Source organism: Saccoglossus kowalevskii, chromosome 21 (assembly GCF_978046115.1).
Source record: "Saccoglossus kowalevskii chromosome 21, keSacKowa6.1, whole genome shotgun sequence".
Lineage (NCBI taxonomy): Eukaryota > Metazoa > Hemichordata > Enteropneusta > Harrimaniidae > Saccoglossus > Saccoglossus kowalevskii.
Window position 1 is genome coordinate 2,712,658 of NC_140661.1, and position 13,094 is coordinate 2,725,751.

General features: G+C 38.6%; 1 protein-coding gene across 1 annotated transcript; it reads right to left on the bottom strand.

Annotated features, from left to right (window-relative positions):
* Positions 1 to 549: 549 nt before the first annotated feature.
* On the bottom strand, positions 550 to 6,192 carry LOC144359233 (uncharacterized). Its single transcript, XM_078012483.2, has 5 exons — positions 6,061 to 6,192; positions 5,120 to 5,964; positions 3,595 to 3,742; positions 2,587 to 2,725; positions 550 to 1,097 (listed from the first exon to the last, which is right to left on the bottom strand). The coding sequence occupies exons 1-5, from the start codon at positions 6,154 to 6,156 to the stop codon at positions 961 to 963; spliced, it is 1,365 nt and encodes a 454-aa protein (XP_077868609.1). The 5' UTR covers positions 6,157 to 6,192; the 3' UTR covers positions 550 to 960.
* Positions 6,193 to 13,094: the final 6,902 nt, after the last annotated feature.

Genomic DNA, 13,094 nt, shown 5'->3' on the forward strand with positions numbered 1-13,094 from the left:
CATAAAAATGTTCAATGTTTTATTATGTAAAATTATGAAGCTACCTATGGTACTATGAAATAACATTATTTTATGTGTTATAGTGACGTTTTTTGCGAAAAGTCGCTATTTATACAAACATTATGCTACAAAGAATGTGTCATGTTGACGTGACAAACTCGTCATGCTTGAACAGTTCAACGTTTTTATAAAGTATTTATCCCCTTTTGCATTTAATTTGTTATTTCATTGAACATATTATTATACTATTGACCGTGGCGAAGTCAACATATCGACAAATCTGTATATCGACCGGGCTGGGGTTAATATTTGTATTAACATTCCAAAAATAAAACAAAAAAAATGTGTAAAAGGCTACATTGTAAAATCTCTCGCAGCCAAGTTGTGTAATGACAACATCAAAATTTAATGTTCAATTCACAAGTAGCAGAAGAATCGCAAGACGCTGTTCCGTTTACACATGACGCTCTCACGCCGACAAAAAAAAACACACATAAAAAACAGCACACTGCACTGGGGCTGGACCAAAATAAAATACAATATAACACATTTCAGGTTAAATGAATAATTTAATAAAAGCCACCAGGAGGTAGGTTTAATTTGTATTGTTAGGGTTGTGACGTTTTGGGGAATACTTTATTGTATGTGCCAGAATACATACATTTATAATGGTGTTATATGTCACCTGATCACCCGAGTGTATTGATAAGTAAAAAGTCATGCCGATGGTGTAACTGACATGCAGAATAAACAAGAAGTTAAACTTGAAGGCTCTTTGGCTTCGTTCATGTTCCCAAGTCAACACATCATAGTGTTATAATTTAGCCCCTCTTCTTAATGTGTTTCTGATGTAAAATTGAATTGTATGATTAATTAGAGTATATGTTACATTTAAAGAAATGTATTTTATTCAATATAACCATAAGTTTTGGTCAAAGTATCCGTATCCGAATTATCCTACTAAACAAGCTTTGTCCGACCAAATGTGATCCCCGGAAGTTCATTTAAATAGAAGGTCTGCCTTCCAGCTGATATACGTTCATAACGAACATGAGTCGACCATGTGGACCATGTTGACGCAATAAAAATAGATGACCCTGGAAAAAGAAAAGACATTATGTTATTAATGTGAATAATATGTAAATGCGTAGTCATAGCAACACAACTTAAATTTACGAACGATTCACATGCACAGGTCAACCTAAATTAACACCAGTCTATCTAGACTAGTATTGTCCATCTAATCTAGCACTGGTCTATCTAGACCAGTATTGGTCCATTCAATCTAGCACTGGTCTATCTAACCTAGCACCCAACCACCAAATCTAGCACTGGTCAACCTAACCTAGCAGCGAATCACCTAATCTAGCACTGACCAAACTAATCCAGCGCCAAACCACCTAATTTAGCACTGGTAAACCTAAACCAGCACCAAACCACCTTATCCTGCACTGGTTAACCTAATCTGGCACCGAACCATCTAATCTAGCACTGGTCAATCTAATCCAGCGCAAAACCACCTTATCTAGAACTGGTCAACCTAATCTAGCACCAAAGCAGCTAATCTAGCACTGGTCAACCTAATCTAGCACTGGTCAAATTAATCTAGCACTGGTCAACCTAATCTAGCACCAAACCAGCTAATCTAGCACTGGTTAACCTAATCTAGCAGCAAACCACCTAATGTAGCACTGGTCAACCCAATCTAGCACCAAAGCAGCTACTCTAGCACTGGTCAATCTAATCTAGCACCAAAGCAGCTAATCTAGCACTGGCCAACCTAATCTAGCACCAAAACACCTAATCTAGCACTGGTCAACCTAATCTATCACCAAACCACCTAATCTAGCACTGGTCAACCTAATCTAGCACCAAAGCAACTAATCTAGCTCTGGCCAACCTAATCTAGCACCAAACCAGCTAATCTAGCACTGGTCAACCTAATCTAGCACCAAAGCACCTAATCTAGCACTGATCAACCTAATCTAGCACCAAAGCACCTAATCTAGCACTGATCAACCTAATCTAGCACCAAAGCACCTAATCTAGCACTGATCAACCTAATCTAGCACCAAACCAGCTAATCTAGCACTGGCCAACCTAATCTAGCACCAAAGCACCTAATCTAGCACTGATCAACCTAATCTAGCACCAAACCAGCTAATCTAGCACTGGCCAACCTAATCTAGCACCAAACCAGCTAATCTAGCACTGGCCAACCTAATCTAGAACCAAAGCACCTAGTCTAGTACTGGTCAACCTAATCTAGCACCAAAGCACCTAGTCTAGTACTGCTCAACCTAATCTAGCACCAAAGCACCTAGTCTAGTACTGCTCAACGTAATCTTGCAACGACAATATTCATTGTCATTGGAAACTGAGAAGAAGAACCCGTTATGTTAAATCAGTCATGTAAGTTTTTTTTCAGTTGATGCGATAACAAGTTGGCATGTTTTGTCATTCAATGCTCAAACTTCGTATGACTGGATAAATTATATGAATTGACTGAAGGAAATAGTACAAGAAGCTGCATGAATTGATTCTTAATATTATTATTATTAGTAATCGTCTATTGAGTTTACTCACTATAGCATATTTCTTGTTCCACTAAAGACAGGAAATAATAATCGTTGTAATATGGAATGCTATTCGCATCACGTGTCAGGTCATCAGAAGTAAATATTCGGTCACGTGGTATCTTCTGTGCCAGGTTGTCAATGATTCCCTGAATAAAACAGAAGCATCATGGGTAATGCACCCATGCATATATCAATACCATAACGTACTATAACGACACCATTCAGAATCGGTCAGAATATCATTATGATGTGGGATAGTATAAGAATTCTTATGACAGCGGATAGTATGGTATACTTCCTATGTATGTATTCATAGAGACTGCTTGGTATGACTTGTGCTGCATATTGTCAGTAGTTGAACTAAGAAGAAGCTTGTCTTATTATTTTTTGTTCTCTTTTGTATTAAAATGAAAATTTACAGACAAAATTGCCTTTAAATGGGTAATAAAAATAGAAATGTCGCTTTTTGTAGAGAGTAGTACTACATTTGTCACGAAACTAGAACAGCAGCGACTCCACGGTGAATGTCACAGTTTACATAAACAAAAGAATGTACCCCTGTTCTCAGATGTGTATTTTTTTTATTTATACAGTAACATTAAAATTGCCGTTTTTCCCCTGGATGATAAATAACCGACTCAATGTTTATTTGCTCCCATAGTTCGCTCGTCAAATGAACGACCTCCGAGGTATTGACAAATAACTACAAAGCAGACAGGACAGTTGTCAACTACGACGGTGCTCTGAAAACACTCGTACATGTGATAGTCGATCCGCAGGGGTGGTCTGGAAGGAACAACGCGTACATAAACACCATAGCGTAGAGCGAGACCGCGGCCAAGCACAAAGACCACTGTACCGTTTACTCGACCAGGCGTTTAGTGGTACTCCACACCATACACCAGTAACTCTTCCACACGCAATTTGAATGACTTAAAATAAATTTAATATTAGATGTATCAAAACCATTATTTTTTCTCACTTTATTTTCCAATATGAGATGGCAAATACTCACCCGTGACCAAAGTGGACAAGATACATACAAACAAGAAAGATTATTTGATTTCATTATTTCGGCTACAGCAGTCGTGATGTTCTCCACCAATGACAGCACTCGTCTTTTAATGTTATCACATCTTGTTTTGTTGTAATGGAAAAAACAACTTCAGGAGGAAAAATGAAGAAAATAAATGAATGACGTAGTTATTTTATATGCGTTGAGCTAAGTATCTCCTAACAATTACTTAGTTAAATTTCTAGAAGGTCGATTTTTTTTCTTAGAATAAATTATATTTTTTGCACAGTCTTTAATGCTATCTTTAATATTATCTGATATTTTACTGTTCATTAACCTAATGAATTTGTATTGTATTATATGTATTATATTTGTTATTTGTATTATTTATATTGTTTGAGTTCATTTCAGAAATGTACACACTTGGTTTACACGCTCTGAATATTTTGATTGTAATTGAATGTAATTGTCGTGGAATTGTCTTGCCTTAAAATTGTCCTTTCATCAACATACTTCGTTATTATTACCACAAAGATCCGTAATTTTAAATTCGCCCATTCATTCATGTGTCAAAATAACATTCGCGTGTTGGTGCAATGAATATAAACTGACCAATCAGTGGACGTAATTTGTGATCTTCCTATGATTCATTTAGTGGACTGAGTGCGACATTTGTGTTGATAAAATTGATTTTCCCATATTCCAATGCGTATGAGGTTTGACCTGGGCGTGACTTGCACTGATTACCGACGGTGACTCCTTCGATACCTTCCAATCACATGAAAATTGCCTAATTAAAGCTTGGAAACGTCTCAGTTCGTACTCGTTGATCTGCGCAACAGTCAAAGTCGCCATCTGTATTTATGGTCTCATGCCACTAATCAACCAATGGCTGCCTAGCAAGAACCAATGAATTTGTTTAAATATTTTTTCTCAGGTGATCCCTGTTTGAGAGCGTAATCACCTGGGTCAGAGGTGAGACCAACATGTGGTCTTTTGTTTACTACTTAGCGACTGTGTACCTGTGGGTTTATTCTGCGTGTATTTGGATGTTCTAATCTTGGTGTTTTCCAGTGATTTCTCTAGGTGCAATCCAAATACAGTAGATGTGTCTTGTTTACCTGAGATTTGCAAGAGTGTAAGCTGGCCAACATGTTAGTTTTTTTTCATATGGTTGATTACTGGCATGTTGATTTCCTATTTTTGAGCCATTTTCATATAGCAATCTCGTCATATGTTAACATTTTCGTCTATGGAAATTCAATTAGTGGTATGAGCCCTTATATGAGACTCATATATCCTGCACATGCGCAGCGCGACGACCAACCCGAGAATTACGACCGAGGGGTTAAAATCGCCGACCGGAAATTGTTCATATTATAATTTATAAACTGACGGAGAGCGAAAAAGCACGTTTGTATATTTGAAATGAACTTGCGCTAATTCAGACATGATCGGGAATTGTAGATGACGCCAGCAACAGCTGTCATGTGATTGTAATATATGATATATATAAGTTTCTTACGGCATTTCAGCTGATTTATTTCTAAAATGAAGTGCCAGAAAAGGTCTTTGGCAAACACCATTAAGTGCAGTATCAGTCACACGCTTTATATCCGGCGATCTTTCTAGGTGCATCCGAATGTTCATAAGAGCGTCTTCTTTGTTGCTTACTTTTATTCTGAACTTATGTGTTTGATAAAATACAAGGCATTGTACACCGCCAACTAAGTCATCCAGTTCTTGCTGACTAATGTTTTTTTTTAGCACCGTTAACTCCCCAGGTAGCTGTAAACCAAATATATTAAATAGTGTCGTGGAACTATCGTGATATTTGGCATCACACCATGTTAAAACCATTGAGTTCGATTCGTTGCATGTTGATTTATAATGCTGGACAGTTGTTAATCTCACTAGTTGGTCTAGGCGAGACTTGTTGAAAGTATCGTTGAATTCTTTCATGTGTTCTCTATTATATCCGTGCATAACATGGCCGCCGTGAACAAAGAATGGTGTCATGACTAGTGTACGATTAGTGATCAGGGCAAACAACACAGCGTTGACGAACCCAGAGTATTGGGCGTTCTGTCCACCAGTTCCATACCTTTGTAAACCAAAAATATATTTCACATAATCATCTCCACTTTTTGTGGATTCAATTTCCGTAGGAATGCGGGTAATTGGTATGTCAACAGTGTGTTGCGATTGCGGAATATGTCCATCAAAAATATTACTTTTGGTGTGGTTGTTGGTTGTCATAGAAACACCATAGTGAGAGATTAAAGTTGTTTGTTCACCAATAGAGTACTGTGTTCCATAGTTACCACCAATGTTGTCTAATGACTGCAGATCATAATTTCTCGCTTGGTCCTTTAACAAAAAACAGAAATATCATTGTACATAAAATTTCCACAGAAATAAATGAAAAAAATACATTTATGAAGTACAATACAGAGACAAACTTACCCTTTTTGTGTCGATATTTGTTTCATACCGAAGCTGGTTTTTTGACGTGGGAATATTCGTTGTGACTGGAGTCACAAGGTATGTTGACAAAGTCATCACAGCAACTGACACCAAAACCACGCACACAAGAGATAATTTTCGATATTTCCTACACAGCATTATTTTGTTGAGCATTTCAATTGAAGGTGATGGTATTTCAACATATATATATTATATTGAACATATGTTACATTTAATATAATACGCTATGATGTCACGTGGCTAATCAGCATGAGTACACACAACAACAATCAAAATCATATCTAAAGTGCGGAAAAAATTGAATACAGATTACTAAATGATTAAAATAAAGTAATTTAATATTTAGAAGAGATTTGAACCCAATATAAGATATGACTTTTGAATCATGTATCTTACCACATGATATTTGATAGAAACAAATCATGGTCCAAACACATTAATGGCATTTACGTCTGCTTTCAGGACAACACACAAAGCAAGTTTTAGGCACGCTTTTTCAAATTTTAATAAAGACACAGACAGGTTTGAGGCATGGTTACTCGACTTTTAGACAGAGACACAAAACAGGTTTGAGGCATAGTTACCCAACTTTTTGACAGAGGCACAACACAGGTATGAGGCATGGTTACTAAATTTTTAGACAGAAACTCAGAACAGGTCTGACACATGGTTACTCAAATTTTGGACAGAGACACAAAACATAGTTGAGGCATGGTTGCTCAACTTTTAGACAGAGACACAAAACGAGTTTGACGCATGGTTACTCGACTTTTAGAAAGAAACACAAAACGGGTTTGAGGCATGGTTACCCCACTTTTAGACAGAGACATAAAACAGGTCTGACACATGTTTACTCAATTTTTAGACAGAGACTCAAAACAGGTTTGAGGCATGGGTACTTAATTTTTAGACAGAAACACAAAGCAGGTTCGAGGCATGATTACCCAAATTTTAGACAGTGACACAAAACAGATTTTAGGCATGGTTACTCAACATTTAGACAGTGACACAAAACAGATTTTAGGCATAGTTACCCAACTTTTAGACAGAGACACAAAAAAGGTTTGAGGCATAGTTACCCAACTTTTAGACAGAGACACAAAACAGGTTTGAGGCATAGTTACCCAGCTTTTAGACAGAGACACAAAACAGGTTTGAGGCATAGTTACCCAGCTTTTAGACAGAGACACAAAACAGGTTTGAGGCATAGTTACCCAACTTTTAGACAGAGACACAAAACATGTTTGAGGCATGGTTACTCGACTTTTAGACAGTGACCCAAACCAGGTTTGAGGCATAGTTACCCAGCTTTTAGACAGAGGCACAAAGCAGGTTCGAGGCATAGTTAACCAAATTTTAGACAGAGACACAAAACAGGTTTGAAGCATAGTTACCCAACTTTTAGACAGAGACACAAAACATGTTTGAGGCATGGCTACTCGACTTTTGGACAATGACCCAAACCAGGTTTGAGGCATGGTTACTCGCCTTTTAGATAAAGACAGAAAGCAGGTTTGAGGAATGGTTACTCAATGTTTAGACAGAGACTCAAAACAGGTCTGAGACATAGTTACTCAAATTTTTGACACAGACACAAAGCAGGTTTGAGGCACGGTTAACCAAATTTTAGGCACAGACACAAAGCAGGTTTGAGGCTCGGTTACTGGATTTTTAGACAGACACTCAAAACAGGTTTGAGGCATGGTTACTCAACGTTTAGACAGAGACACAAAACAGGTGTGAAGCATGGGTAATCGACTTTTAGACAGAGGCACGAAGCAGGTTTGAGGCACGGTTAACCAAATTTTAGGCACAGACACAAAGAAGGATTGAGGCATGGTTACTGGATTTTTAGACAGAGACTCAAAACAGGTTTGAGACATGGTAACTCAACTTTTAGACAGAGATTAAAAACAGGCCTGAGACATGGTTACTCAACTTTTCGACAGAGACACAAAACAGGTTTGAGGCATAGTTACCCAACTTTTAGACAGAGACTCAACACAGGTATGAGGCATGGTTACTAAATTTTTAGACAGAAACTCAGAACAGGTCTGACACATGGTTACTCAAATTTTGGACAGAGACACAAAACATAGTTGAGGCATGTATGGTTATTCAACTTTTAGACAGAGACACAACACGAGTTTGACGCATTGTTACTCGACTTTTAGACAGAAACACAAAACAGGTTTGAGGCATGGCTACTCAACTTTTAGACAGAAACACAAAGCAGGTTTGAGGCATGTATGGTTATTCAACTTTTAGACAGAGATACAAAACGAGTTTGACGCATTGTTACTCGACTTTTAGACAGAAACACAAAACAGGTTTGAGGCATGGCTACTCAACTTTTAGACAGAAACACAAAGCAGGTTTGAGGCATGGTTACTCGACTATTAGATAGAGACATAAAACAGGTCTGACACATGATTACTCTATTTTTAGACAGAGACTCAAAACAGGTTTGAGGCATGGTTACTCGACTTTTAGAAAGAAACACAAAACAGGTTTGAGGCATGGTTACTTAATTTTTAGACAGAAACACAAAGCAGGTGTGAGGCATGGTTACTCAACTTTTAGACAGTGACATGAAACAGATTTGTGGCATGGTTACTCAACTTTTAGAGAGAGACACAAAGCAAGTCTGACGCATGGTTACTCAACTTTCAGAGAGAGACACAAACAAGGTTTGAGGCATGGTTACTCAACTTTTAGACAGTGACACAAAACAGATTTTAGGCATGGTAACTCAACTTTTAGGCACACACACAAAGGAGGACTGAGGCATGGTTACCCAACTTTTAGACAGTGGCACAAAACAGATTTGAGGCATGGTTACTCAACATTTAGACAGTGACACAAAACAGGTTTGAGGCATAGTTAACCAAATTTTAGACAGAGACACAAAACAGGTTTGAAGCATAGTTACCCAACTTTTAGACAGAGACACAAAACATGTTTGAGGCATGGCTACTCGACTTTTAGACAATGACCCAAACCAGGTTTGAGGCATAGTTACCCAGCTATTAGACAGAGGCACAAAGCAGGTTCGATGCATATTTAACCAAATTTTAGACAGAGACACAAAACAGGTTTGAGGCATAGTTAACCAACTTTTAGACAGAGATACAAAACATGTTTGAGGCATGGTTACTCGACTTTTAGACAATGACCCAAACCAGGTTTGAGGCATAGTTACCCAGCTTTTAGACAGAGGCACAGAGCAGGTTTGAGGCATAGTTAACCAAATTTTAGACAGAGACACAAAACAGGTTTGAAGCATGGGTACTCAACTTTTAGACAGTAGCACAAAGCAGGTTTGTGGCACGGTTAACCAAATTTTAGGCACAGACACAAAGTAGGATTGAGGCATGGTTACTGGATTTTTAGACAGAGACCCAAAACAGGTTTGAGGCATGGTTACTCAACTTTTAGACAGAGATAAAAACAGGCCTGAGACATGGTTACTCAACTTTTAGGCACAGACACAAAGCAGGTTTGAGGCATAGTTACCCAACTTTTTGACAGAGGCACAACACAGGTAGGAGGCATGGTTACCCAACTTTTAGACAGAGACACAAAACATGTTTGAGGCATGGTTACCCAACTTTTAGACAGAGATACAAGACATGTTTGAGGCATAGTTACCCAGCTTTTAGACAGAGGCACAAAGCAGGTTTGAGGCATAGTTAACCAAATTTTAGACAGAGACACAAAACAGGTTTGAAGCATGGGTACTCAACTTTTAGACAGTAGCACAAAGCAGGTTTGTGGCACGGTTAACCAAATTTTAGGCACAGACACAAAGAAGGATTGAGGCATGGTTACTGGATTTTTAGACAGAGACTCAAAACAGGTTTGAGACATGGTAACTCAACTTTTAGACAGAGATTAAAAACAGGCCTGAGACATGGTTACTCAACTTTTAGGCACAGACACAAAGCAGGTTTGAGGCATAGTTACCCAACTTTTTGACAGAGGCACAACACAGGTAGGAGGCATGGTTACCCAACTTTTAGACAGAGACACAAAACATGTTTGAGGCATGGTTACCCAACTTTTAGACAGAGATACAAGACATGTTTGAGGCATAGTTACCCAGCTTTTAGACAGAGGCACAAAGCAGGTTTGAGGCATAGTTAACCAAATTTTAGACAGAGACACAAAACAGGTTTGAAGCATGGGTACTCAACTTTTAGAAAGTAGCACAAAGCAGGTTTGTGGCACGGTTAACCAAATTTTAGGCACAGACACAAAGAAGGATTGAGGCATGGTTACTGGATTTTTAGACAGAGACTCAAAACAGGTTTGAGACATGGTAACTCAACTTTTAGACAGAGATTAAAAACAGGCCTGAGACATGGTTACTCAACTTTTAGGCACAGACACAAAGCAGGTTTGAGGCATAGTTACCCAACTTTTTGACAGAGGCACAACACAGGTAGGAGGCATGGTTACCCAACTTTTAGACAGAGACACAAAACATGTTTGAGGCATGGTTACTCGACTTTTAGACAATGACCCAAACCAGGTTTGAGTCATAGTTACCCAGCTTTTAGACAGAGGCACAAAGGAGGTTCGAGGCATAGTTATCCAAATTTTAGACAGAGACACAAAACAGGTTTGAGGCATAGTTACCCAACTTTTAGACAGAGACACAAAACATGTTTGACGCATGGTTACTCGACTTTTAGACAATGACCCAAACCAGGTTTGAGGCATAGTTACCCAGCTTTTAGACAGAGGCACCAAGCAGGTTTGAGGCATAGTTAACCAAATTTTAGACAGAGACACAAAACAGGTTTGAAGCATGGGTACTCAACTTTTAGACAGTAGCACAAAGCAGGTTTGTGGCACGGTTAACCAAATTTTAGGCACAGACACAAAGTAGGATTGAGGCATGGTTACTGGATTTTTAGACAGAGACCCAAAACAGGTTTGAGGCATGGTTACTCAACTTTTAGACAGAGATTAAAAACAGGCATGAGACATGGTTACTCAACTTTTAGGCACAGACATAAAGCAGGTTTGAGGCATGGTTACTCGATTTTAGACAGAGACTCAAAACAGGTTTGAGGCATAGTTGACCAAATTTTAGACAGAGACACAAAACAGGTTTGAGGCATGGTTACTCTACTTTTAGACAGAGACACAAAACAGGTTTGAAGCATGGTTACTCGACTATTAGATAGAGACATAAAACAGGTCTGACACATGTTAACTCAATTTTTAGACAGAGCAAAAAACAGGTTTGACGCATGGTTACTCAACTTTTCGACAGAAACACAAAGCAGGTTTGAGGCATGGTTACTCGCCTTTTAGATAAAGACAGAAAGCGGGTTTGAGGAATGGTTACTCAATTTTTAGACAGAGACTCAAAACAGGTCTGAGACATAGTTACTCACATTTTTGGCACAGACACAAAGCAGGTTTGAGGCACGGTTACTGGATTTTTAGACAGACACTCAAAACAGGTTTGAGGCATGGTTACTCAACGTTTAGACAGAGACACAAAACAGGTTTGAAGCATGGGTAATCGACTTTTAGACAGAGGCACGAAGCAGGTTTGAGGCACGGTTAACCAAATTTTAGGCACAGACACAAAGAAGGATTGAGGCATGGTTACTGGATTTTTAGACAGAGACTCAAAACAGGTTTGAGACATGGTAACTCAACTTTTAGACAAAGATTAAAAACAGGCCTGAGACATGGTTACTCAACTTTTCGACAGAAACACAAAGCAGGTTTGAGGCATGTATGGTTATTCAACTTTTAGACAGAGACACAACACGAGTTTGACGCATTGTTACTCGACTTTTAGACAGAAACACAAAACAGGTTTGAGGCATGGCTACTCAACTTTTAGACAGAAACACAAAGCAGGTTTGAGGCATGTATGGTTATTCAACTTTTAGACAGAGATACAAAACGAGTTTGACGCATTGTTACTCGACTTTTAGACAGAAACACAAAACAGGTTTGAGGCATGGCTACTCAACTTTTAGACAGAAACACAAAGCAGGTTTGAGGCATGGTTACTCGACTATTAGATAGAGACATAAAACAGGTCTGACACATGATTACTCTATTTTTAGACAGAGACTCAAAACAGGTTTGAGGCATGGTTAACTCGACTTTTAGAAAGAAACACAAAACAGGTTTGAGGCATGGTTACTTAATTTTTTGACAGAAACACAAAGCAGGTGTGAGGCATGGTTACTCAACTTTTAGACAGTGACATGAAAGAGATTTGTGGCATGGTTACTCAACTTTTAGAGAGAGACACAAAGCAAGTCTGACGCATGGTTACTCAACTTTCAGAGAGAGACACAAACAAGGTTTGAGGCATGGTTACTCAACTTTTAGACAGTGACACAAAACAGATTTTAGGCATGGTAACTCAACTTTTAGGCACACACACAAAGCAGGTCTGAGGCATGGTTACTCAACTTTTAGACAGTGGCACAAAACAGATTTGAGGCATGGTTACTCAACATTTAGACAGTGACACAAAACAGGTTTGAGGCATAGTTACCCAAATTTTAGACAGAGACACACAACAGGTTATAGGCATGGTTACTCGACGTTTAGACCGAGACCCAAAACAGGTTTGAGGCATGTATGGTTATTCAACTTTTAGATAGAGATACAAAACGAGTTTGACGCATTGTTACTCGACTTTTAGACAGAGACACAAAGCAGGTTTGAGGCATGGTTACTCGACTTTTAGATAGAGACATAAAACACGTGTGACACATGTTTACTCAACATTTAGACAGAGACACAGACCAGGTCGACGCATGGTTACTCAACTTTTAGATAGAAACACAAAACAGGTTTGAGGCATGGTTAACCAACTTTTAGACAGAGGCACAAAGCAGGTTTGAGGCATAGTTACCCAACTTTTAGACAGAAACACCAAACTGGTTTGATGCATGGTTACTCGACTTTTAGTTAGAGACTCAAAACAGGTTTGATGCATGGTTACCCAACTTTTAGACAGTGACACG

Bases quoted from the DNA above. Each gene is read 5' to 3' on its own strand.
- LOC144359233 (XM_078012483.2), bottom strand. From the start codon at position 6,156: ATGACTTTGTCAACATACCTTGTGACTCCAGTCACAACGAATATTCCC. The intron at 5,965-6,060 runs GTAAGTTTGTCT...TTTTTGTTAAAG, and splicing joins CAAATATCGACACAAAAAGG to GACCAAGCGAGAAATTATGA. The intron at 2,726-3,594 runs GTGAGTATTTGC...TGTTTTATTCAG, and splicing joins CTTGTCCACTTTGGTCACGG to GGAATCATTGACAACCTGGC.